The sequence below is a fragment of the Medicago sativa genome, chromosome 3 (assembly GCF_051527215.1).
Source record: "Medicago sativa cultivar Bolivia chromosome 3, Bolivia_mono, whole genome shotgun sequence".
Lineage (NCBI taxonomy): Eukaryota > Viridiplantae > Streptophyta > Magnoliopsida > Fabales > Fabaceae > Medicago > Medicago sativa.
In genome coordinates, this window is record NC_140751.1 from 59871684 (window position 1) to 59899652 (window position 27969).

At 35.3% G+C, this 27969-nt stretch overlaps 2 protein-coding genes, 1 long non-coding RNA gene and 2 pseudogenes across 14 annotated transcripts; 4 read left to right on the forward strand and 1 right to left on the reverse strand.

The window, feature by feature from the left end:
• Window positions 1-3745: 3745 nt before the first annotated feature.
• Window positions 3746-5327, forward strand: LOC146938734 (G2/mitotic-specific cyclin S13-7 pseudogene; annotated as a pseudogene).
• A 5198-nt stretch (window positions 5328-10525) lies between these two features.
• LOC146938735 (uncharacterized) lies at window positions 10526-11970 on the forward strand. Its single transcript, XM_085752641.1, has 2 exons — window positions 10526-10781; window positions 10947-11970. The coding sequence occupies exon 2, from the start codon at window positions 10955-10957 to the stop codon at window positions 11723-11725; it is 771 nt and encodes a 256-aa protein (XP_085608767.1). The 5' UTR covers window positions 10526-10781; window positions 10947-10954; the 3' UTR covers window positions 11726-11970.
• A 1012-nt stretch (window positions 11971-12982) lies between these two features.
• LOC146938736 (uncharacterized) lies at window positions 12983-15980 on the forward strand. The gene is made up of 2 exons (XR_015031409.1): window positions 12983-15299; window positions 15426-15980. It is a non-coding gene; the product is annotated as an uncharacterized LOC146938736 (long non-coding RNA).
• A 4169-nt stretch (window positions 15981-20149) lies between these two features.
• LOC146938737 (casein kinase 1-like protein 2) lies at window positions 20150-24351 on the forward strand. 12 transcript variants are annotated; one of them, XM_085752650.1, is made up of 12 exons: window positions 20191-20591; window positions 20674-20714; window positions 21176-21324; window positions 21406-21501; window positions 21600-21667; window positions 22641-22702; window positions 22790-22853; window positions 22960-22992; window positions 23448-23537; window positions 23643-23690; window positions 23766-23952; window positions 24162-24351. In XM_085752650.1, exons 3-8 carry the CDS (start codon window positions 21232-21234, stop codon window positions 22961-22963), a joined length of 387 nt encoding a protein of 128 aa, XP_085608776.1. In that variant the 5' UTR covers window positions 20191-20591; window positions 20674-20714; window positions 21176-21231; the 3' UTR covers window positions 22964-22992; window positions 23448-23537; window positions 23643-23690; window positions 23766-23952; window positions 24162-24351. The 12 variants fall into 12 exon arrangements, with proteins under 12 accessions (XP_085608769.1, XP_085608772.1, XP_085608770.1 ...); XM_085752651.1 differs by having other exon boundaries at window positions 23662-23690; XM_085752643.1 differs by lacking the exon at window positions 21176-21324 and having other exon boundaries at window positions 20150-20591.
• Window positions 24352-26477: 2126 nt separating this feature from the next.
• Window positions 26478-27871, reverse strand: LOC146938738 (mitogen-activated protein kinase 7-like; annotated as a pseudogene).
• Window positions 27872-27969: the final 98 nt, after the last annotated feature.

Consider the following 27969-nt stretch of genomic DNA (forward strand, 5'->3'; position numbering starts at 1 on the left):
AAAACCTTTTTCACTATTCTAGCTTGAGAGGATTTAGCTTGAGTAAACAAAAGACAATCATCTGCAAAAAATAAATGTGAAATAGCTGGACCATTATTGGAGATTTTGATCGGATGCCATTCATTAGATTGAATTAACATATAAAGTTTTTCCATGCAAAGGACAAAAAGATAAGGAGACATAGGATCCCCTTGCCTTAAGCCTCTTTGAGGAATAAAACTCTCTAGTTTTTCGTTGTTCCACTTCAAAGATAAAGTAGAAGAGGTTATACAGTTCATAATAAGAGTAATAATGGAAGTAGGGAAACCAAAATCATGTAAAGTAATACGAAGGAAATTCCAATCTACTCTATCATAAGCTTTTTCAAAATCAATTTTGAACAAAAGATAACCTTTTTTCCCTTTCTTCTTATTCATGCTATGAACTATTTCCTATGCGATAATAGCATTATCAGCCGTGCCTCGTTTAGGAATAAAACTACTTTGAAAAGGGCTGATAAGGCTATTTAAATGAGGTCTAATCCTCCCCACCAGCACTTTAGAAATAATTCTAAGCATAACATTGCAAAGGCTAATAGGCCTAAAATCTTTCAAAGACATAGGATCATCAATTTTAGGAATAGGAACAATAAGAGTCTCAGTCAATTTTGGATCGATGGTACCTGATTGAAAAGCAGTGGAAACCAAGTTATGAACTTCTGCGGAAACAATATTCCAAAATGTTTTAAAGAAAATAGGTTGGAACCCATGACTTTCTATAAGCATGCATACTTAATAAAAATGTCTGGTGCATTGAAAACAATTAAAAATGATGCAATTAAATATACGTTTCAAAATGAGTCTCGCTTTAGCCAAAAAAATTTGTTTCAAAATGAATGTCACTTTCAGTTTCCAATGCAATAATAACTTTTTCTTTTCAATTGTACCCTTCAATTAATACTCTGCACACTACTTTCAAAGTATTACTTTTAAAACTAACCAATAGTTAATAAGGATAATTTGGTAAAATAATCATTCTCTTTCTTTTAATCATTGCATTTCTTAATATGCGTATAAACACCTAAAACGACACTCATTTTGAAACGGAGGGAGTATAATTTTTATTTGTAGTTCACGCATGGAAATGTTTTTGTGTATGTTGATTTTTATCATATTAAATTTATTGGGATTTTGTTGAATTGTTTGGTGTATTGAAAACAATTAAAATATAGATGAAGAATAAAATTAAGCTTATGTTATGAATTTAATCTTCAATCATTAGAAATATATTTAACAGATAAACACTATCATCTATCCATATTCATATTACGTTATAAATTTATGAAAATATTAGTGTATGTTCATTTCATGGCATTATGATTCATGTTGTTAATGATAATTTCATTGAACTTATTTTTGATGCATGGCAATTCGTAAAACGTATTTGATTGCTTGGTTTTGTGCTTTTGTGTCATACAAATGGATAAAAATTGATATTTCAGAAAACCATGCAAAGCAAATCAATATCATAATAATATTGAGTAAATTCATAGTATTTAAAAGTTATTATTAGTTAATGTTAGAATTAAGAAGTGATGTTCGATTCATAAATGCATGATTTAGAAACTATTTAAGTTTGTTAATTTTAAAAACATGGTGATAGAGCATGCTTATGAAAATATTGGTGTTTATTTTCTTCATGAGTATCACTGTAATATTTTCGGTTTGCATTTAATTAATCGGTTACACAAAAAAAAAAAATATATGTGTTTAATTAATTTGTTGTTATTAGAATTACGTTTGAAATCAAAATAAAATTTAGTGTTTGTTATGTATTGATGTGCCACAATTTAAAATGAAGGCTTAATTGAACATGCAGTCCCTTAACTTAATTATTTTTTCAAATTATGATCAAAACCTGGGTCAAGATCCTCTCCATTTATAACTTTTTCCATTTGTTACAATTTGAAGAGAGATAGACACATAAAAAATAATGATGGTGTGATCCACTTAACGATAGGACCCACCACTTAATGATTGTGTGCTCTAGTAGTGATAACTGTATCGCCTCAAGTATAGCAATCGCCTCACCTTCTATCGTAAAGAGTTTTACATATTGCTATGCCGCCTCCACAACAATAAAGTGACCATGATGATCCATGAAGCAACATGCAGTTTTAGTCACGCCATCAGCCTTAAAGAAACCGACGTCAACGTTACACTTAAACCAACCCTCTCTCGGTTTTTCCCATTGCGAGTTTGAAGTAGAATGAGGATGAGAGATTTGATACCGATATTTTTGTGTATTAATCTCGAACCACTGATGACATCAAAGAGAGAGGCTTCCAACTAAGTTGGTACCCTACTCTAATTTTGGCCAAATGCTCATGAATATTATTAAAAAAAGGAAAAAAAAATACATAAAAAATGGGGGGACATAAACCTAACTAAATAAAACCAGACAAGTGTGTAAGTCAACCCCAAATGGGTGATACAAAAATTAAAACAACACACGTGTATCAACCTTGAATTACTCTAAAATTAACTAAAGGTCCTCGATGCGGTGATTGAACCCTTTGTCAACACGGAGGCGATTCATGTACCATCAACTCGCTGCAACAATAGCAGCAAGCTAAACAACCCTTTCGAACCTCACACTCCAAATCAAACAAAGTGAATGACGAATCTTAAGCAGGCGAATGAATCGTCTGCCAACATAGAAACAATTCAAGATCCATCAACTCCCTGCACGACAGCAAGCATTAACGAGTAGAGAGTGGATTTGACCGCCAACACGGTAATTGATGAATCCACATGCACCAACCATTTATTGCGATAATCCATAACAAATTAATAGCCGTTTCTAGCGCAACAGTCTAAATTCAATCACAACGGCCCGAACCGGATTCCACAACGAATACTACCACCCAAAACATTGTCGTTGTGTCTGTCGATGAACCAAACCAGGGAAAATGAAGATCTCAACAGACCTGGAAGAATCAGAAATCAACATGCAGTGCTTCAACACCGACATGTCCACGACGGCATAGAAACCAGCCCAGTAGCTGCAACAGAAGCTTTCCCGAACCAACTCAAGATCCGGCGCGGCAAGACCCCACAACGAGTAAAAAAATTCGCGGTGACCAAGGGAACCACCGTCGGGAAAGGAAACGTTAGCTGACTGGCGAACCACCACCGAAAAAGGGGAGGCACCGGACCTCCTTGGAAAACAATCGTTGTTCTGACTGCGTTGAAGGAGCAGCAGAACGATGCAAAACCCATAAAGGGTAAGATATCAAGATCCGCCACCATAGAACACGGCTCCAAAGCCATCGATTACGATGCCCTCTATGTAGCTTGTCAGGATCTGGAAATAGGTGGTACGGAGAACCATCGCTCTCGTCGTACCACCGCAACCAGAGTTACATTTTGAAGGAGAAAAAAGTGTCGTCGACAAAGGGGTTTGGAGTGGTGGAGAACGGCGGTTGTGGGAGGGCTGAGTATTTTAGGTTAGAGAGTGTGACAATTCAATTCGAAAGAATAAAAATGTATTAAAATTATTTAAAAAATTTATCTATTAAAAATCGGCTACAATAAATTTAGGTGAGTTTCAGAAGCAATCACTAAGGTCCGGACAAACCTCCAGCTCAAAGAACGTTTACAGAGGTACTTATAAATCCCCCGTCAAAGATATCGTCCCATCGACATCGACAATTGAACCTACAACCTCAATGAGTCAACATTCATCGACATTTATCTATTAAATTTGAAAAAAGAGTCATGTCGAGTTTAATATAGTTTAATTTAAAATAAAGTTTAACAAAAGATAAAACTTGAAAATAAATTAATAATTAGAATTCCCTTCAAAAAGAAAATAATTAGAATTACAATATAGAATTATATTTAAAAAGGAAATAAATCACACACACATATATATAATTACCTTGCACTGCTCTTTAAACTAGTTAGACCAAAAAGACTGTCCTCGTGAGTTTAACTCAGTTGATATGGACAATACATAATATATGTAAGATCTGTGGTTCGAACCCATCCACCACCAATCTGTGGTTCGAACCCATCCACCAAAAAAAAAAAAAGACCAAAAAGACTACTCAATGAGATAAATCCTAGCAAACCGTCAAAAAATAAAATATAGATCCTTCTAAGAAATTTCATACGACCGACTTAGTGAAATTGTATTTTGAGATATATCCGCTTCACTTGAATTAGGTCAAATAGTTATAAATAGCTTACGCGATAACATTCTTTCAGAAAGGAAACAAAACCCTAACCGATAACATTCTTTCATGAAGGAAACAAAACCCTACGATACCCAACCCTAATACACTTTCTTCTCTTCCTCCATTCTCGTTTTTGCTCCCTACTATCACTGTCCCTTTTCTCTATCGTTTTTTCTTCCTACTACAACTCTCTTGTTTCAACAACATACAACATGCTTTGTTTTCACTCCAAAGTTTCATGTTTACATGATTCAGAAAAACTCATCTCCAATGAAAAAAAGTTTAGTGATTATGATGATGATCTATATAGATTTTATCACCTTCAAGAGTCTCAAATCAATGGAAACTCAAACGGGTTCGAGGTAGATTCTCAAATGAGAAAGAATGTCGTAGATTGGTTGATACAAACACACTACGAACAAAAGCTGATGCCAGAAACGCTTTATCTCTGTGTCGACATCCTTGACCGAGTACTTTCCAAAATCAATTTTGAAATCAAGACGATGGAGAAACTTAAACTTATCGGTCTCGCTTCGTTGTTGTTGGCTTCCAAGTATGAACAAAGAAGAGCGGTTGGTGTTTACGACGTTGAATACATGGCTGATTATATTTATATGCCAGAAGAAATATGTCAAATGGAGAAGCTTATCCTGCAAGAACTTGGTTGGATTTTAACGGTTCCAACACCTTATGTTTTTCTCGTTAGAAACATAAGGGCATGTGTTTCTTCTGGTGAAGACAAGATCATGGAGAACATGGTGTTTTTCTTTTCGGAACTTAGCTTGACAAATCATTCCATTGTGTGCGACTACAAGCCTTCATTGATTGCTGCTTGTTCCGTGTATTGTGCAAGGTTTGTTGTTGAAAGGTATCCCTTTTGGAGCAATGATTTGAAGATGTGCACAGGGTACTCTGAGGAAAACTTGTTGTCTTGTGCCCATGTTATGATGGAATCGTGCATTCACATTTGTAGAGAGGGAATGATGGAAGTTTTTAAGAAATTTTCAAGTTTATATCAATGTAGGGTTTCATGTATTGCTCAAGAATATTTGGTAGCTTAAGAAATTTGTATCAATATGTTCATATCCTGTCAATTTCCGTTTCATCATTTAATATAAAAAGTTAAGTACCAATTTTGTCGGCTTCTTTATTAAATTGCTTTAATTATTCCCATCTCTAAATTTGTGGGATTTGTTACTATTAATGTTGTTATGTTTTTGTTGGATTATATGTTGTTATGACCTGATTCTCATCCATAGGAAGTATATCAGGATTAGTTTCCCCACTGAATTGGTCTACTGTACTGTGATGAATGAATTAGAGTATAGCAACATCAGGAAAGTTAAGGTCCCATCTATTGGATTAAGCACAATATATACACAATTGAATTAAACCAAATCTTCACCATGTGCTTCTGGTCCCCTTCGGTAATCTAGTTTACATACTATTACGAGTATTTATTATGTGCTAAACCTGTATTTATTCACAGCTTAGTTTATTTTAGTTAAAAGGGTAAGCACAATGCATAAGGTTTAAACTTTAAACTGATTTTAATCAAAATCCAAGAATATGCACTTCTATTTGATCGAGGCATGTAATAGTCAGATGCTGCTAACTATATGGTGCGGAGAACATAGTTCTAAATTGCATTCTGAAACTGCAAACTGCAAGTGCGACTGCAATATAAAGGTTTTAAAGGTCTCTGCAACAACATTGTATGTTAAATATGGTATTGACATAGGATAAGCTTTGGCTTATGCAATTAGTTTGTTAGTGAGTTGTTACTTGCGTAGCAAGTTAGTTTGTTAGTGAGCGGTCATTTTTTCAGAAGAAGGCAATGATTGTGTGGTGTGGGGAGTGGACCCGTCGCATTCCTATTCCCTTAAGTCTGCATATAATGTCTTAAAGCAAGACAGCAATGTGGGGGTGCAACTTCCCGGTAAAAATCTATGGCATAAATGAATTCCTTTAAAAGTGGCAGTGTTTGCTTGGCAAGTGCATCAAAACAGAATTCCATCGAAAGACAACTTGCACAAGATCACAATAATTAGCACGGATGCTTTACGATGTGTGGTAGGGTGTTTGTAGAGTATTTGGAAAGAGAGAAACACAAGGATTTTTCAGAAAAACGAGATGAAGATGGATTTGTTAATTGACTAAGTTAGAGTATTATCATGGAATATATTGGCTAAGAGTAAAATCAAAAGGCGTGAAGTACGACTTGGCACAGTGGTGGACAAACCCTTTAGCATGTTTAGGAGTTGTGGAAGTAATGTAAAGTGTCGAGGAGGAACGAAGGGGAGGTTGTTTTGTGTTGCGAGGTAGTTGGTCAAATAGAGGCACGGTTAAGAGTAGCATTTGATATGGTGGGAGGATTTTGGCAGTGGGGTTTTAAGGTTTATGCTGAATTTTGTGCTTGGCAGGTACTGTTTGTGGATTAGGTAGTGGACGTATGCCAGTGCCGGTGGTTTTTTTTGTTTTCTGAGAAGCTTTAGTTCGGTTTGGTTTAGTCTTCTGACTGATTGCTGCATATATCTGCGTTTCTGGTTGGTTTTGGAGTGGTGAATTGGCAGCAGAAGGTGATGAATGGATGAATGGGACATTTTGGATTAAAGGGGCAATTTGATATAACTTGAGTAGGTGGTTTACAATATTTGAGCCTGTAATCTTGCAATTTCATGGGGTTGTAGCGGAACAACAGCGTCTGTTTTGTTAGGAATTGGTAGATATACTGTCATGCATTACATGTTTTCTTTACTGAAAGATGTTGTTTTTAGTTTGTGGAGTTTGTTAGCTTTTGGTGATAATAGTCGCCATTTTATTTGTTTCAATTTAAGCTTGGTTGTAACTTGTAATTTCGCTCTAATTTCACTATGTTCTTGCACGTCTTAGAGCCGTTTAATATATTTTGCTTTTTCTTTTGAAGAATTGTACTAGAGTTAGTTAAATCTATAACCATGATTGATTAGATGATTGTAGATAGCAGAGACTATAAATAGTTGTGATAAGACATTGTGAAAATCAGATTTTTGAATTCATTCAATACAATTGTTAAATTTCTTCTTCTCTCAAGTTTCAGTATGACTTCAAGACAATGGAATTGAGTTTCAGTTTTAAAATTACCTGAAAACAATCAAATGCTGCTAAATTGACGTACAATGTGATGACTGCTAAATTGAGCTGCAAGTATGACTTCTAAGGTCACCCGAATTCGCCACATTTGCCTGTGCTTTGATGCAATATCAAAGTTTGCACCACACCCACAACCACAATTTAAACACACGAACAATTATTTTGGTCATTGAATGTGTCCGGCGCTATTGCTATAGTCGTTTAAACCGTCAATCTCAAAGTGTTCTTGCATCAACTGCTAATCAATTTGGACTATAATAACATTGTCTCACACGTTTCAGAACCAAAATGACTATTTAAACTTAAACACTCGCATGTTTAGGAAACAAAATAACTATTCACACTTAAACACGCACATGAAGGAAAATAAGAATCTAAGCATTTGCATCAAATAGGAGTGACTCTCATCCATTTTATACAATCTCAGTGTTCTTGCATCAATTTATCCTATGTGCACAACATTTTATTTATCAAGAAATCTAACTTTTTGTTACCTTGAATTCTTACAACACTGGCAAGCTTCAATGTCATAGATGCTTCAATAAAAAATAAATCATATATCACAACGCAATGGACTTTTTCAACTCACAAAATGAGAATAAGAATAAATCATATAAAAAACAAAAATGAAAAATATAACCAAACTGTATGACTTCTGGTTCATTCACGTCCCTTTAGGAGAGAATCTCTCATATTCTATCCTCAAAACTACATAGTGCATAGGATGAAGCATTAACGATGAAAATGAGTGCTGTATTCCAGTTGCATGATATGTGTACCAGGATTGATGAAACAGTGTCCTTAACAATTATTACACTTTATACCAAACTTTCATCTTTTGGATTGTATTTCATGGGTTAATCACAGAAAGATTAGTACATATAGTGCATGAAACATATCACTACATAAATTTCATTCAAATCAAGAAGAATGAAAAGGCAAAAGTCGAAACTTTAAAAGTATTTAAACATTTGAACATTATCATATGATACCGGTCCCTTCTAATTAGAAAATGTTCAGCAAAAAAATTAAGGAAAAATTGGTCATATGCAAATAATGTAACCAAATAAAAAATATTGGTCGGACGAGTAGAATTGCAATTTCGATCAATGATCACAAACACCATAAATAAATCTTAAAAGATAAATTCGTGATGAAAAATATGTTGACAACTTTTACAATGGAATGGGAAATATTCAAGAAACTTACAACAAATATTTGATGAGCCAATAAATTTCTTTAGTAAGAGAAATACAATGGAGAAATATGAAGAAGAGAAAAAGATCTCATGCTCCCTTAAGTGTGATTTCTCTTATTAAAAAAATTCAAAGGATCAAAGCCACCACCACAGATTTACTAGTTGTCGAAATATACACTACCAAAAAAAAAAAGTTGTCGAAATATAGAGTTGTATTTATATGATAAAATTTAGGTTTTTCCTTCACTCTAGTGATGATAATTAGAAATTAAGAATTCCTTAAAAAAGCAAGACAATTAGAAATTGAAAAAAGAGTTACTCCGCCTACTTCGACTCGGCCCAATCCGGGTTGTATAGGGTTGGGGTAAAAATATTTTTTGATATGGTTTTTTGTGTCAATCAATTCGCAGTTTAACCTTTAAACTCAAAATAATTATAAAAAATAAATAGAATTACAATTTAACTAATCAAAATTTCTTTTTTTTAATTACAAAAGTTAGTGATTAGTTGGTCGGTTAATTTTTCTTTCATCCGAATTTAAACCAAGGACCTCCAACTTCTTATTCGTTAGCTCGACCCTTTTGAGTTACCAACTCCCCCACTAATCAAATTTTTTTTGGACTTATAATACATAATTGCTTCTATTTTACACTATTTTATTTGAACTTGGTTGTATTTTTAAAAATTCCTTTCTCACTCACTCAAGTATTGATGTTTGCTCCAAATTTTGGGCCACATTTAGTTTTTCCTTATTCAAGACTATAAATCTCAAAATATAATTTGAATCTCTTTGTTAATAATAGTTAGATTTGTTTCTGAGTTTCACTTTATTTTCTTTATTTTTATCTTTGTAGTATGACAACTTACGTGAATATGATATGATTTTTTTATCATATTACTACGCTATATTTGAGTTGATAATGTCTTGTTTTTTTCCTTTCAAAAATCCAAATACAGGAGACCGTCAAAACAACATCAAGAGGAGGAATAACTAGTACAAATTGGCAGGTTAGACCGCAGACAACTCAAGACTATAAATGAAGTAAGTCTTTGAATCTTCAACCACAACCAGAAATTGAGGACGTAGCCAACTTTTAACCAGGTTATTCTTTTGAACCATCTCGAGTAGAATTGCAATTTCGATCAATGGGTCGCAAATACCATAAAAAAACAATTTACAAAAAGAGAAAACGAAAAATAAGATCGTAATAGATAAATATGTGATGAAACATATGTAGCTGAGAATCCAAGATTGAACAAGAAATAAACAAGAAACTCAACAGCTTGAAGATAAATACTTCCCAATGTTTTCGACACACCAAGAAAACCATGACATAGGGGAGGAATGTGTAACTGTAAATGGTTACAGCGGGGGAATGCGTAATAGAAAGCGGTTACGATCGAAGATCATTTGATCGGGGGAATCAGTGAATGATCCCCTCCTTCTAGTGCCAAATGATATGTCCGATAGTGGTCAGGAAGTGGCAACAGTCGAGTGCGGTGTTATGGCACGGTGGCGGTGGAGCCTTCACGGTGGAGCGAATGGTGCTTGGAAGCACGTTAGCATTCCAACTCTCAAGTAAGTATGAGAAATGAGGTTGAATATGTGTGAGTAGGTGTGAAAATGAATCATACCTTGATTGTGATGTTGAGTCACCCTTATATATGATAAGAGAACGCTAACGGCTTTCGAGAAATACGGCGCCTTATTAGGGAGCCGTTAGAGGCCATGTGGACGTTGCAGATGAGACGGAGGCTCGTTCCAGCGCGGTGATCAACACGGATTGGTCCCTCTAGATGATATGCCATGTTTCGTGGGATTTGCCCACGTGGTTCTATATGACTGAGCTTCCAGTCGGTCTAGAATAATAAGTGTTTTAATATAATGCAAATGAATCAAAAAATTGAAAATATAAAGGACGTGTGAGAACAATAGAGGGGTAGGAAAAGAGTTTCTCTTTTTTTTTTTTTTTGAAGGGGAAAGGTGTTTCTCTTGATTCATTTGTTTAGTGTCTGTTTTGTTATAAAGCCCGGTGAAAAAAAGCTCAAAACAAATCACCTAACCCTAGTGTTTTTCTCACGTATAAATAACTCATTCTAACCCTAATTTTGATATACCTCTCACTCTTGCAGATCCAAAGATTAGGTTTTTTTTTATTCTGTTTTTGTCCTTCCTTCTTGTTTTGATAGATTGTTTTCCCTCTCCATTCTTATTATTTTCTTGATTTACAGGTAAAAAAATTACTTCTTTTTTTTTCGCTCTTTCTTTCAATTTGTTTGTTCATTTGTAGATTTATGTTATTTTCTTGGTTTTCAGATCTAAAGATTAGTTGTTTTTCTATTAGCTGTTCTTTTTATTATTTTGATTTGCACATCTAAAAGTTTTGTTTTTATTAGCTCTTAGTATGTCGGATGGAGTTGCCAGGGATAGAGTTGGTGATATCAAAGAAGAAGTCCGTGATCCTGTGGGTGGAGTCAAGGCAGAAACAAGGGAGATGCTTACTCGAGTTGGTGATATCAAAGAAGAAGTTCGTGATCCTGTGGGTGGGGATGGCTTCAACCCAAAAGCAAGGGAGATGCTTCCTCGTCTTCCCATGATACTCCCGCCAGAAATATTGGAGAAGTCTCGTTCTGATCAAATCGATGTCGCAAAGGAGAACATTTTCACACCAGAATTCAAGGAGAGGTTTAGTGATCATTGGCTCAAAATGGGATTGGAAGGTGGTAGTCCACCCATAGCCGATGACCTTCATCAAATTGGATTTGGTTCATTTTTTAACTTAGCTCTAGATTCTTTTAACCGAGGTGCTGCGTTTCCACTCTCCGATTCTGCATCCCCTCATGCTGGGGATGGCTTCAACTCAAAAGCAAGGGAGATGCTTCCTCGTCTTCCCATGATACTCCCACCAGAAATATTGGAGAAGTCTCGTTCTGATCAAATCGATGTCGCAAAGGAGAACATTTTCACACCAGAATTCAAGGAGAGGTTTGGTGATCATTGGTTCAAAATGGGATTGGAAGGTGGTAGGCCACCCATAGCCGACGACCTTCATCAAATTGGATTTGGTTCATTTTTCAACTTAGCTCTAAATTGTTTTAACCGAGGTGCTGCGCTTCGACTCTCCAATTCTGCATCCCCTCATGCTGGTGCTTCTACCCGTGCCAATGCTGATTGATAGTGCCCCTCATACTGGTGCTTCTTGCTATTTTGTGCTCAGTGTTTGTAGGCTTGAATCCTCGTACAATAATGTTCGTTGTGTTATAATATTTATTTGCTTCTGACTTGATTAAACATAGTATTGCATTGGTTGTATTTTTCGCAAATGCCATCATTATGCCTATTTGTGCGATTATTATTGGATCATGTTGACAAACTTGAATTGGAATTATATTTGTTTGGAGTTTGGTTTGGTAGTTTGAATTGATGTTGGTAATTTGCATACTAATTCATAAAACTCTCGTTTGGGTTGGTAGTTGTGAGAGAGTGCTTTCAGGTATAAGAAAGAGGAAATATGCCTTCTTTAAAACCTTTCGGTGGGCATATAGGTGGAGCTCTTCTGCTTTTATAAATTTACAAATCTTTAGGTGGTCACAGTGTGGAACTCTTATGCTTTCATAATTTACAATTGATCATGGCAAACTTTTTGAAGATATCTTACAGGGTTACTTTAACAAGTGCCTCAAAAGAAGAAATTATTTATGTCGGATAAAAATTCCTTTTTGTAGTTCCAATGCGATGAATATAGTACTTAAGGTGGATAAAATTCAATAAATAAGGGTATAATAGCCGGAAAAAAAATTAAAATAATGAATGTTGCATTAGTATTGTAAAGTGACAAATCTTACAATAACTGTGAGACGGAGGTAGTAAATTTCTAAGAAAAAGTTTTGTTTTGGCTTCTTAAAAAGGTGATTTCTTAAGGCACTTGTTAGCATTTTCATTGTCTTAAAAAGGTGATTCAATTCGTCAAATGACGAAATGTTATCATTTTTGATTCAATTCGTCAAATGACGAAATGTTATCATTTTTTATTTTTGATTCTTCATTTTTTTTTTACATTAGTCAAGAATAACTAGCTTCAAATTTACAATCTTTATCTTTTAACTATTTGGAAAATTATAATGACCTCCCTTGAGGTATGTCTAAATACAAGAAACACCCCCTCTATTTTCCCAATAATCAAAAACCTCCCCTGCCGTTAGTTATAATCAAATTCCGTTAACAGAGAAAACAAAAACGTTCTAAACTTGTTGTCGCTTTCGTTCTTGAGTTGCATCCTTGATATGTATTCCATATATCAAGATGTAGCATACCAGCTCAAAACATAGTATACTGTCAACAAAAAAAAAAATCTATTAACTATACATTAAATATAAATCCAGTATTTTTTCCAATTTTACCCTTGATTTAGGGGAATTTTAGTCATTTACTAATTAGTGGATTTCATTTGTTGACACCTAATCTGTCTTTTGACACCTAATTAGTGGAAATTTAATATAACTTGAGTATGTAGCTGACAATATTTGAGCCTGTAATCTTGCAATTTCATGCGGTTGTAGTGGAACAACAACATCTGTTTTATTAGGAATTGGTAGATATACGGCCAAGCGTTACATGTTTTCTTTACTGAAAGATGATGTTCTTAGTTTGTGGAGTTTGTTAGCTTTTGGTGATAATAGTGGACATTTTATTTGTTTCAATTGGAGCTTGGTTGTACTTTGTAAACTGGTTGTAATTTCGCTAGGTTCTTGCACGTCTTGTGCTTGATTTTGCTTTTTCTTTTGAAGGATTATACTAGAGTTAGTTAAATTTATAACCTTGATTAGTTAGATGATTGTAGATAGCAGAGACTATAAATGGAGCTTTAGTTTCAGTTAAAAAAATTCAAAGGATCAAAGCCACAACCACAGATTCACTAGTTGTTGAAATATAGAGTTGTATCTATATTTATATTTATATTTCAAAAAAAATAAAAATGGGTTACTATGCCTACTTCGACTCGGCCTAATCCAGGTTGCATAGTGTTGGGCTAAAAAATATTTTTCATATGGTTTTTTGTGTCAATCATTCCACATTTTAACCTTTAAACTCAAAATAATTAAAAAAACAAATAGAATTACAATTTAACTAATCAAAATTTCTTTTTTTTACGACAAATGTTTAGTAATTAGTTGTTCGATTAATCTTTTCTTTCATCCGGGTTTTAACCAAGGACCTTCAACTCCTTATCCCTTAGCTTAACCCTTTTGAGCTACCCAACTCCCCCAATAATCAAATTTCTTTGGACTTATAATACATAATTGTTTCTATGTTACACTATTTTATTTTAAATTGGTTGAATTTTAAAAAAATTCCTTTCTCACTCACTCAAGTATTGACGTTTGCTCCAAATTTTAGGCCACATTTAGTTCTTCCTTATTCAAGACTATAAATCTCAAAATAGAATTTGAATCTCTTTGTTAATAATAGTTAGATTTGTTTCTGAGTTTCACTTTATTTTCTTTATTTTTATATTTGTAGTACGACAACTTACGTGAATATGATATCATTTTTTATCATATTAATACGCTATATTTGAGTTAATTATGTCTTATTTTTTTCTTTCAAAAATCCAATACAAGAGACCGTCAAAACAACATCAAGAGTACAAATTGGCAGGTTAGACCACAGAGAACTCAAGACTATAAATGAAGTAAGTCTTTGAATCTTCAACCACGACCAGAAATTGAGGACGTAGCCAACTTTTAACCAGGTTATTCTTTTGAACCATCTCGAGTAGAATTGCAATTTCGATCAATGGATCGCAAATACCATTAAAAAAAACAAAAGAGAAAACGAAAAATAAGATCATAATAGATAAATATGTGATGAAACATATGTAGCTGAGAATCCAAGATTGAACAAGAAATAAACAAGAAACTCAACAGCTTGAAGATAAATACTTCCCAATGTTTTCGACACACCAAGAAAACCATGACATAGGAGAGGAATGTGTAACTGAAAACGGTTACAGCAGGAAAATGTGTAACTGAAAACGGTTACGATCGAGGATCGTTCGATCGAGGGAATCAATGAATGGTCCCCTCCTTCTAGTGCCAAATGATCATCCTGATAGTGGGTCAAGGATTGGTAACGGTCGAGTGTGGTGTTCTGGCACGGTGGCAGTGGAGCCTTCACGGCGGAGCGAATGGTGCCTGGAAGCGCGTTAGCACTCCAACGCTCAAGTAAGTATGAGAAATGAGGTTGAATATGTGTGAGTACGTGTGAAAATGAATCGTACCTTGAGTGTGATACTGAGTCACCCTTATATAAGAGAAGAGAACGCTAACGGCTTCCGAGAAATGCGGCGCCTTATCAGGGATCCGTTGGAGGCCATGTGGACGTTGCAGATGAGACAGGGGCGCGTTCCAGCGTGGTGATTAACACCCTAATTGGCTTGGTCCCTCTAGTTGATATGCCTTGTTTCGTGGGATTTGCCCACGTGGTTCGATATGATTTTGCTTCTAGCCGGTCTAGAATAATAAGTGTTTTAATATAATGCAAATGAAGCAAAAAAATTGAAAATATGGAGGGGGGTAGGAAAAGAGTTTCTCTTGGTTTATTTGTTTAGTGTTTGTTTTGTTATAAAGCCCGATGAAAAAAAGCTCAAAACAAATCACCTAACCCTAGTGTTTTTCTCACGTATAAACAACTCATTCTAACCATTTCTTGCTCTACCTTTCACTCTCATCAGACGGGTTTGTGTCCGGGTAGAGTTATTTTTTTCTTTTTCGCTCTTCTATTCTATTATTTTCTTGATTTGCAGATAAAAAGATTAGTTTTTTTTTATTTTGTTTTTGTTCTTTATTTGCTATTATTTTCTTCTTGATTTGCAGATCTAAAGATTATTTGTTTTTTTATTACGTCTTCTTTCTTCTTCAAGTATGTCGGATGGAGATGGGGTTCCCACGGATGGAGTTCGTGATCTCGTGTTAGGAGACGTCGAGAATAGGGGTGGGGATGGAGTCAAGGCAGCACGTGTTCCCCTCGTAATCACACCAGAAGCAAGGGAGATGCTTAATCGTCGTCCCATGGTAATACCACCAGAAATAAGGGAGAAGTTTACTCGTCGTCAAATTGAAATCACACCAGAATTCAAGGAGACGTTTAGTGGTCATTGGTTCCAAAAGGGATTGGAAGGTGGTAGTCCACCAATAGCCACCAGCTTTCAACAATATGGACTTGGTACACTTTTCAACGTAGCTCTAGATCGTTTTAAATCTACTTCTAGTCCTGCTGTTACTGATTGATTATGTTTCTTCTTGATATTTTTACTTCGAATCATTTTTATGCATTGGATAAAATTAGGCGGATTAATTAAAAACTTTCAGTGGAACGAACACTCTTATGCTTTTATAATCTACAACTGATCGAGATATTGCTCTTTAAAACTTGCAGAGTGTCAACAATAGATATTTTGTTCAGATTATTAGTGGAGCTAATTATTCAGTCATCACATGCACACATATCTAACCCCTACGGCCTCACTTTATTAGTATCCTAAAACTGTTATCCATATGGTCTCAAACGACAATGATTTGGTTGGAATTGTTGTCCGGTAGATAACAAAAAGAGCATAATTGTTCAATCTCTCGTGTTTGGATAAACGTCATAAGTATAAACACACTGCATAAGTAAACGTCGTTAGTGAGGTCATTTTTTCAGAAGGAAGCAATGATATTGTGGTGTGCGGAGTGGGCCCATCGCATTGCTATTTCGTTAAATCTGCATATAATGTCTTAAAGGAAGACTGCAATGTGGGGTTGCAATTTCCCGGTAAAAATCTGTGACATAAACGAATTCCTTTAAAAGTGGCAGTGTTTGCTTGGCAAGTGTTTCAAAACAGAATTTCATCGAAAGACAACTTGTACAAGATCACAATAATTAGCATGGATGCGTTACAATGCGTGGTAGGGTGTTTGTAGAGTATTTGGAAAGAAAGAAACGCAAGGATTTTTCAGAAAAAAGAGATGAAGATGGATTTGTTAATTGACTAAGAGTAAAATCGAAAGGCGTGAAGTACGACTTCGTACAGTGGTGGACAAACCCTTTAGCATGTTTAGGAGTTGTGGAAGTAGTGTAAAGTGGCGAGGAGGAAGGAAGGGGAGGTTGTTTGGTGGTGCGAGGTAGTTGGTCAAATAGAGGCACGGTTAAGAGTAGCATCTGATATGGTGGGAGGATTTTGGCAGTGGGGTTTTAAGGTTTATGCTGAATTTTGTAGCATCTGATATGGTGGGACGGTTAAGAGTGGTCAAATGGATGCAGGGGACGTAGGTGGCTGACAATTTCATGGGGTTGTAGCGGAACAACAGCATCTGCTTTATTAGGAATTGGCCATGCGTTATATGTTTTCTTTACTAAAAGATGTTATGCTTAGTTCGTGGAGTTTGTTAGCTTTTGGTGATAATAGTGGGCATTTTATTTGTTTCAATTGGAGCTTGGTTGTACCTTGTAAACTGGTTGTAATTTCGGTCGGTTCTTGCACGTCTTAGAGCCTTTTAATATATTTCGCTCGGTTCTTGCACGTCTTGGAGTTTCAGTTTTAAAATTATTTGAAAACAATGTATCCAATTGCACGCCTGGCGTACATAATTGAAATCAACCAAATCTCCATCACATCATCCTCGTCTATCCCCTTCAACTCAACCAAATTAATGGATATTTATTCACAGCTTGATTCAAGTAAAATTCACAAGGTTTAATTTTTTTAAAAAAATAACAAACCAAGTATCTACACTTCTATTTGAAAGAGGCGTGTAACAATCAAATGTTGCTAACTCATCTACTGACTTACAACGTCATGTGGGGAACATAGTTCTAAATTGAGCTGCAAATATGACTGCTATATAAAGGTTGCAACGATAACTATACAACCGCAATTAATTAAACACACGAGTTAGCAATCATTTTGGTCATTAAATGTGTGTAATGTTATTGCTATAGTCGTTGAACGAACTAAAAATACGAAAACATTCTCAAATGTGCATCTCGTTAGTCAGTTTGATAATTGAATGTATTTTTCATCAGTTAAGATGATCCTTGATCTGTATACAAGGATTGATATGTACCTGTATGATATGTGTACCAGGATTGATGACAACAATGTCCTTAAACAATTATTCCATCTTAAACCATATTTCATCTTTTGGATTGTATTTCATGGGTTAATCACAAAAAGATTAGCACAAATAGTGAATGAAACATAACACTACATAAATTTCATTCAAATCAAGATGAAAGAAAAGGCAAAAGTGAACACTTTAAAAGTAATTAGGCATTATCATATGATACCGGTCCCTTCTAATTATGAAAGTTCAGCAAAAAAAATAAGCACCTCAAATATCAAAGAAAAATTCGTTATATACAAATAATTTAACCAAATAAAAAATATTGATCGGATGAGTAGAATTTCAATTTCGATCAATGGAGTATTCAGTTAGATCACAAATTCCATAAATAAATCTTAATAGATAAATTCGTGATGAAAAATATGTTGAGAACTTCCACAATGGAATAGGAAATAAACAAAAAACACAATGGAATAGGAAATAAACAAGAAACTTAGGAACTTGAATTTTTCAACACACAAAGCATCAATTGAAAGAATCAACCATAAGCTTTTTTTGAACAAAGAATCAATCATAAGCTTACAACAGGTTTTTCTTCATGTATTCATATGAAAGCAATCAAATCAACAAAAACAGCAAGGAAAAAAGACACCAAATTACAATTCGGAAAAACATACTGTAATATTCCACTCGACGATTATTGGAATATTACCCGTCAGACGTGTCAGATGACAAATGTTTAAGGAAAATAAGTATGATGGGAATGTTTATTATGAAATGTCAGTTAAGCATGAGTTAAGTATTAGTGTCGGAAAAACACGTTTAAGGCAAGGGTATAATGGTAATTGCACACAAAAGGGGTATTTAAGTGAAATGTATGGTCCCAAAAATATCTCATTTTCCATCTTCTTTCTCTCTCTAGGTTTGAGGAAAACAATTCTCTCCTCCTTCTCTCTTCTCTCACGCCCTCCTTCTCTCTTTCTCTTCCTCAATTCTTCCCAAAACTTATTCCAAAATCAAGAAGCATGTTGTACAAGGTTCCTTTAAGATCTCTTAAGCATATGGAAGCTTGGTTTTAATGTGATTTCTCTATTTTTCCACACAAGAAGATATTCAAGCTAGGGTTTGGTTCTTGGTAAGTTGGAAGTTGGTACAAATTATGGTTTCTACTTGATCAAAGAAGCAATTTTGAATTTGGATTTAAGTTTGACTTCCACTTCCTTCCTCATGTCTTAAGGTCAAGAAGCTAGGGTTTGGATTGTTTGATTTGAAGCTAGGAATCTTGAAGCTTGTTGCAATAGCAAGATTATGTTAAGGTGAGTTCTATAGATAGTTTACCCACCCTTGGGATTATGTGATTTATCTTGTAAGGAAAGTTCTGAAATCTAGGGTTTTTATGTATGAGATTAGTTTCCCTTTCATTGCCATGCTTGCTTAACATGTGAAAACTCGCCATATGAATGTTTTACAGGTTTTCTATGATCTTTAGAGTCATAATATACTTGGGGATACTTGGTTTTGAGGTTTTTGGGTCAAAAATACCATTTTTGAGGGTGCTGGACTGTCATGACTCGCCGGGGCGAGCAATTACTCGCCATGGCGAGCTAGACCACTAGAACTGGGGGTCTGCTCACCCCCAACTCGCCACAGCGAGCAACTACTCGCCTCCCCCATGATACAGCTCGCCTAGGCGAGCAGACTGTGTGGGCACGCACCGTTTGCTCGCTTCGGGCAGCTTTGGCATCTTTCTGTCGGATTTCTTTGTACAATCTTTTTAAGAAAGTAAACCCCTCAAACAAAGGTCATATTTGATAATCTTTTAAAAGGTTTTCTTGAGTATGAAGCAAGTATTTAACATGTTAGTAAAGCATGGCATACGAGAGAAAGTTACGATATAAGTCGGGTAGCAAACTAAGCTTTAAGGAAGGGAAAGAATGTAGAGCCTCGACATAGTTGGTCGAGAAATAGAATGCTATGCATGAGTCCTATGTATGATAAGACGCGAAGCTTTTAGTGTATTCCCTTCGCATATGAATTAGAATGACCATGCAAGCATGTTAAGCCGCGAATAGATAAACCAATCCCTTCGATATGATTGAGCATGACAATATAGGTAATTTACCGCTAAACGGACCCGTGGTAAGTGAGTAAGTCAGTATAGGTTTAATCCTTCACGCATGTACGATTAAGACTATAAAGTATGCGTAGTTTACCACATATGTTTATGGGATCTCTTAAGGATCCGTGGTAAATGAGTATGTAAGACGTAGGATGTAAGACGTATGTGTTGTGAGAACGGGATAAGCTCCGCAAGGGGGCCCGCACTTCACTGAGGGAGTCCGAGGTGCCTTAGCTAGGTATTCATCGGTTATGCATGGGATTGTTCTCGAGGTTACTCCACCAGGGGCTCTCCGTAAAATCACTACAAGAAATTTAGCATTTTGCGACACTTACTCTGCGACCCTTGTCTTCAAACTGTCGCAAAGTACACTTTTGCGACATTTATTGCGACCTTTAAGCTCAACAGCCGCAGGTTTTTAGCCTAAAGTTTTCAGCGCCTTAACAATTTCACAAAAATTCTTTTTCCCCAAATATTTTTGTTACTCCCGCTCTCAAAATATCATTCTCCCTCCCACAACTCCAAAACCCTAAAATCCAATTTTATTCCTCAATCTCACTTTGTCTCAATTTGAAACCTAAATATCCTTCAATCTCACTATGGCTCACCCTCAATCTCACATCCATCCTCAATCTCACTCTCAATCGTTGAAGCCTCACTCTCCCCCTTTCTTCTTCTACGATGACGCACTTCAACTCGTAGCTCTTCTTTTTCAATTCCGATTTTCAATTAGGGTTTAATGGAACCTCGAATTGGGAATAAGTTCCGTCTTGGGAGGAAAATTGGTAGCGGATCTTTCGGAGAGATCTATTTAGGTTCGTTTTTCTTCCAATTTCTTGCATTTTTGTGAATTTTTTTTGTGAATTTTAGGGTTTTTAATTTGTGTTTTTGTTGCAGGTACCAATATTCAAACTAATGAAGAAGTCGCGATTAAGCTTGTAAGTACCCAAATTTTGAAAAAGATAATGAAAAAAGTTCTTTTTTTTATTCTTTTGAATTTTTGGTGATTGTGAAAACCGAATACTTTTGTTGTTATTGAAGTTTGATGAGAAGGGGTTATAGAAATTAGTTGAATTTGCATGCTTTTAGTGATGTTGAATTGAAATAATGAATTTGAAACAAAGAGTTGTATAGGCAATATGGGATATTGAATTTCGTTGGTGTGTTTTAGTTTTCGATACTGAACTTGTTGGTTTATTTTCGCTTTCTAATTGAAGTATCGATTACAGAAGCAGGTAATTAGGTAATTAGATGATTGATTAGGTTAGTCTGGTAATCACCATAGTCTGTAAGCTCCCAACTTAGTGAATTTGTTTATTTTGGAACTCTTTGCTTACTATAGACTTAATATTACTCACTTGGCTTAAACGGTTTTTTCTGGGTTTCTTTTCTTTGTTAGCTGGGATACCGAATGTGAAATGGTCCGGTGTCGAAGGAGAGTACAATATCCTAGTGATGGATTTACTTGGCCCTAGTCTTGAGGATTTATTCAATTTCTGTAATAGGAAATTGTCTCTCAAAACTGTTCTTATGCTTGCTGATCAAATGGTGGGTTTCCCTGTATTGCATAAGCTTGTAATTGACATTTACCACTTTTCTTATAATGTCTCAATCTGCATCTTTTTTCAGATAAATCGAGTTGAATTTGTTCATACCAAGTCATTTTTACATCGGGACATAAAGCCAGACAATTTCCTCATGGGTTTAGGGAGGCGTGCAAATCAAGTACTTGTTTAATTCTTGTTTTTTCAGCTGCTTTCTTAAAATTTATGATCATCTCCAACGCTTGTTATGTATCAATTTCATATTTGCCTCTTATGTAGGTGTACATCATTGACTTTGGTCTTGCTAAGAAATTTAGAGACAGTGCACATCAGCATATTCCCTACAGGTACTTTTATGGCATCAATGGTTTTCTGATTTTATTCAGCATGGTTGCACAATTCAACTTCAAACTATTCCCCATCAATATATTCCCTATCATGCTTTCTTATTTTGTAAAATCTATTATCATGGAAAATTCTATATCTGGAATTTGGATGTTATGCTATCATGAATTATTTATGTGTATAGCTGATTACTACTATTTAGTAGGAGGAGACTTTTCTTGTAATAGAAAAAGTAGAAAAATTAATATCATTGAAAATGCAAAACTAATTTTGAGCTTTGCACAGGGAACTTTCCTGGTTTTGCATTCCTGGCATTGATTCTATTTTCTTCACTTTGATTTGTTTATGTTTCTATAATCCTTGCATGACCTGTTACACCAGTTCGTTAAGTTATTTGTCCTTGATGATAGTTTTGTTAGCCTTGTTTGAACTAAGATCCATTGATGCCATACTTACAAACATAATAACTTTTTCTATTTTGTGAAATTAACTAATTCAATGCTTGAATCCTTTAATATTATTTTGGTAATCACATATTATTTTTTTAGATAATTTGGACATCCATATAATAGGTATACAATCAAATAATAAATGTTTACTTATTTTAAATGTTAAAATGAAGCAGTGCCATTAGTATCAATTAGTTTTTCTGTTGCATGACATTTTGTAGATTTTATCTACTTTATGAGAATTTTTAACTCAATGACTAGATCAATAAAACTCTTGAATAAAAAGTTATTAAAAGGTGAATTTATGCCAATTAAATTTGGTTTCATTGGATCCCGACTCTCTCCTTCTCTCTGGGGTGTGTAATATCACTTTACCTCCTTGTTCAAAAAAATATCACTTTACCTAGTCTTTACGATTATTTATTTAAAGATCAAGTTAGCACATAACTTATGTTGCTGTAAGTGGTCAAGGAAATATACTCTATTATGTTTTCGGTGAGTTTGTCTTACTTGTAATCCCTTGCAGAGAGAGTAAGAATCTGACGGGAACTGCTAGATATGCTAGTATGAATACTCATCTTGGAATTGGTATGCTCTCATAATCTCATTTGATCAGTTCCCTTTCTTAATAGCCATTGATTTTTACCTGAAAATGTGAGTTTTTTGCTTTAATAGAGCAAAGCCGTAGGGATGATTTAGAGTCGCTCGGATATGTTCTTATGTATTTTTTAAGAGGAAGGTAATTAGTCTATCACCTTTATTATTTGGCATTTGACATATCTTTTAATGTCATTTTGTTCTTTTGTTTTGCTAACTGCATTCTTTTCTTTGTTCACAAAATGCAGATGAATTTCACGGTTTCAATGTTAAATGCAAAGGTATTTTCATTGAGCTTCATGTATTTTATACTCCGTTCAGTATGACCTATAAAAAGTTCGTCACTCCCTCCCTCTTTCTCAATGTACGTCTCCCTTCTACAACTTCAAACCCTAAGCCCAATTTTATTCTTCAATCTCACTTTCTCTCCATCTGAAACCCAGATCTTCATCACTCTCACACTCAATCTCACTTTCCTTCAATCTCACCGGCGCTCACCCTCAATCTTACATCTTGGTTCCCTCAAAATACTCTCAATCGATGTCTCACCGTCAATCTAAGTCTCTCACTACCACCCTCGCCTGTCACCACCAAATCGTTCGTTTCACCCACGCCTATCACCCTCAATCGCAGAAATTCAATCAACTTACATTTTTCCTGGTTAATTTCTTAATTTGAGTGTCTTTTTTTTGTTAATTTTTTTATTCTTTTAATTGTGTGTAATTTCTTATTTCAGTTTCGTGATATCAGTTATGTGCAATTGGGTTTTGTCGTGGGTTTCGCCGTGGTTTGCAGTTCTTCAGCTCTCCTACTTCAGTTTCTCAAGGTAAAATTTATTCATTTGAATCTTTATTATTGGTGCAGAAAGAATCAAATGAATGGGTTTGGATTGTTAGGCTCATAAGGTTTTTGTATTGTTTTAATGATGAAGATGCAATGATTCTGAACAGGATCAAAATGCAACTCAGCCTAAATGAATGTATGTTGTGCTGTTTTCTTTATTTCTACTTGTGAACGTTTGGATACAATTTAAATTTACCTGTCATCTTTTCAGGCATGTGTCAGCCTTGCAAAGAATGTCGGAGAGATGAGAACAGTGTTGTTCGAGAGGGTGCAGCTCGAAATCTTGCTATGCTGCTTCCACTTTTCCCAAACGTGGATAAATATTTCAAGGTCAGCCTCACTATATTTGCTTCGAGGCAGTCATGGAGAAGGTTTCTGACTTGTGACTTTGCTACAAAGTAAGCTATAGAACAGGCTAACAAAACATGGTCTAGGGATTATTTTTGACAAATAGCTAATGGTTATTCCATAGTGGTTATTTTTGACAAATATATCAGAAAGTAATTATAAGTTTAATTGCGCGATAAGTTAGAATCATGACTTGCGTGACATTATTGCTTATTTTTGTTAATTGATGTGTCTTATATAATCTTTGACTTATTTTTAGGTGGAAGACTTGGAATCACCAAACAGAGCATAGCATTCTTTGGAGTCTATTCATCTCTAGTTGATCAAAACAACTTCCTCGCCAAATATCATCTACATAATTGATTAAATTTTCATGTTAGGAACTCAAGAAACCTTATTGTATCACTTGTTTGTATTTTATATGAATGTAAAATTCATATTTTAGTTTATGAATTTGTTCATATTTTTTTTTATGAATTATTTTAGTTTTATATATTTTTTATTAGTAAATAGTTCTATTAAAAATTCAGGAAAAAACTGATTTTTTTTTTTTTAAATTAACTCAACATCTGCGACCCTTGCAAACTGTCGCAATATTTTTTTAATAAATAAATTTTATGCATCTGCGACCCTTCCCCAACTGTCGCAAGTCCCTTGAAATCCATTTGAATCTCCTCACTTGCGACCCTTAGCAACTGTCGCAGTGCCTTTTGCGGCAGTTGGTGCGGCTGTTCTATGAAGGGTCGCAAAAGACACTTGCGACCCCAACATCCGTGACTGTTGGGGAAGGGTCGCAATTGTACATCTGCGACCCTTCTAACAGTCGCAATCTGCCATTTTAAAGGTCGCAAAATGCAGTTTTTCTTGTAGTGAATGAACTTAGATAATATGATTGCTCAACGCTAACTTTTATGTATGCATGATTATGATTATGTATGATTATGATATGACGTTAGATACGTATAAGTTTATGAAATAGAACAGGTTATGAATGATGAACCGACGACGATCCTAGGTTTTCCCCTAATCGTCCGGTATAGGAATCGTGTCATGAATAAGCATGTATAGTCTCGATGCGTATAGCGTATATTGAATTAGCGGTCTTAGGTTCCCTTAAACCGCCGTGACACGTATGAATTAGCAAGACCTATGACAATTAAGATGAACCTACGACGGAATCTAGTATGCACGTCCGTCTAGGCAAGCATGACCACACACGTATAATCAACCGTCAGGTTGTATTGTAGACATGTGGTGACCGTAGGTTTTTCCCCCGAGGTTACCTATAGCCTAGGGTTAGGTAGAACTCACTAAGACATTATGTCTCACCCCAATCCTTATTTGTTTCAGATAATCAGGTCGGTATGGCAAGCTAGTAAACGGATGGATATTTCAGCAAGCGTTCGTTCGTACCCGCTGCAAGATGATATGGATTTCAAGGATGCACATAATATGTTTGGACAAGTTATGTTATATTTTTTAATGTACGAACACTTATGGTTGTATAAGATGTTTATTTATCTTATATTAAGTTGTAAATTTTTAATGTATCCAGTATCAAGTTAATGCACATGCTAAACTTTCTAGATACGTTTAGTATGGGTGTTACATTTGGTATCAGAGCAGGTCGATTCAGATCGTGTCATGGGTCATTAAGTTACAACTAAGGTAGGGGGACCATTGGGTTCCGGGTAAATGTTCTAATTTGTCAATGCAGAAGAAAAACAAAATTTGATAACTTTTAGGGACGCAAAAATGTATTTAACCCTTAGAAATAGAGTGGTGATACATGCACACTCATATTACCATTTTGTTTTAACGCAAGAAATATATATTACCATTAAATAAAGTACTCTCGTGCAAGTAAAAAATTTGGTAGCTATTAACAAAAATTACTTGCCGTTTTAACGCTGAGAAGAAAAATCACACTGAAACGCCGTTATGTAACGCTGTTACAGCCTCAAAACACCGTTACGACCACAAAACTCGCCGTTACAGCCGCGAAACCGACCGTTACAACTGCGAAACATAGTTACGGATGCAAAAACTTCATCTGTTTCTTTTCTTTAGCTTCATTATTCAATTTTCATTGCCTCCTCTTCAATCTTCATGGCCTCCTCTAACTAATTTCACTCTCACTCTTAATTTGGGTGTTGTTCTGTAAATTTGTATCAGAGATGAGATGAGATTTTAGAGGGGAAAAAATGGGACTTTAAGTTGAGTTGATTGTGTCTTTGTGTGGAATCTGTGTATGAGAGTTTGGACCTTACAGATAAAATATTCATTTTGTGTCAATATGTGGCTGCTTGCTTCTGTTTTGTGAGAAAGAAGAGAGAAAGAAGAAAGAAGAAGGTGAGGTGAGAGGAATTGGGCGTAGTTGGGTTAGGTGAGGGAATCCCAAACTAATGAATGTCACTAACTTATTGACTTTTAACAAGATTTGTGGTTTTGTGCAACATTGTGATTAATTCACACCACAACGACCGCAATATGTACGCAACGTCCATGACAGTCCGAAACCATGAAAACGTTAACGCGACCGTGACCGCAACCGTTACCGTTATTTAAAACCTTGCTAAGCAGCTTCAGGGTGGTAACGAAGCATCTCATTCCACGTCATTTCCCTAATCATCTCTTCATCCAAATTTTCATCAATGTGAGGATTGACTAGAACTTGAGCAGGAAGGTTACCCCATGGATCATCATACTGATGAACCATATATCGATGTTGCATTGCTTCTAATATAGTAACTCTTTTAGTTGTATCAAACACAAGCATTTTTTTGTAACAAATCTATGGCTAATGGATCTGCTTGTGGGTATAGCTGAGAGAAGTGTGTCCCCTATGTATAGGGAAGTTTCATTTGGTGCAACAAATCCTTTCCAGGGAAAATTGGCTTTCTACCAAGAATCTCAGCAAGAATGCATCCTACGGATGGATGTTCCGTAATTGTCACATGCTAATAGAAGCTCTGGAGCACGATACCAACGCGTGACAATATACTCTGTCATAATCTCGCCATTAACTTGATTGGTCCGAGGCGCAAGTCCGAAGTCACATCTTCAAATCACAATTTTCATTAATGAGCAAATTTGCAGGCTTCAGGTCACGATGAAGAATATTTGCAGAATGAAGATGATCAAGACCTTCAAGCAGCTAAAATAAGAGTTTATGATTAGTAACAATCAGAAAGATACGTAAACTAAGTGAATTGCTTTGTACTAGTATATTACTATTCCTATTATCAATGGTGATCAACAATATACTCAAAAACATATATTAAAAAAATGCAGACAAGAAAATTATAGCTCATAATAGGCTCTTTTGAATCTTTTCACAAGAACTTTATTATTTTAATCAATAATCAATGTTAAGCTCACATTAATTTCCCAACTTGGGCCAATGATTTTCATCCTCTAGTTCATACATTCTATAAGAATGACAGTGTATACTCATTCAACACCAACTACCTTTAATTTGAGTTTTGACTGAAAATGTAAAGCCAATAGAAATAACGGAAAATATGAGGAATTGAAATTAGTACCTGCGCCAAGAAATATCGACAATGGTCATTGGAAATTGGCTCAGAGGACTTGATAACACGATGAAGATCAGTATCCATGAGTTCATAGACAAAGTAGACATCCTTAAAACAAGTTGTTTTTTTGGTCTAGTATCATAACATCTTTCAAAGTGATCACATATGTGCCGGACATGTCTAAGCAACTTTATCTCCCTTAAAGCTCTAAGGGCCTCAACTAAATTATAAAATACATTGCTAATCTTCTTAATTGCGACTTCTCGTTGGTCTCCTTATTGATGGCTGAGCACACCACGCCATACGACCCTCGCCCAATCTGCTCGATTAGCCTATATTTCGTATCAATCTCAAATATTGTTTTCCACATTGTAAAATAATGATTTCCCTTCGGCTTAATTCTCTCAGGACGTTCCACTAAAGTTGCCATTTTTCCTGTAAATTAGCATAAGCACAATATAAGAAATTGTGGTTTTCCCTTCCTAACAAAAAAAATATATATATATTTATGAAAGCATAAGAAATTCG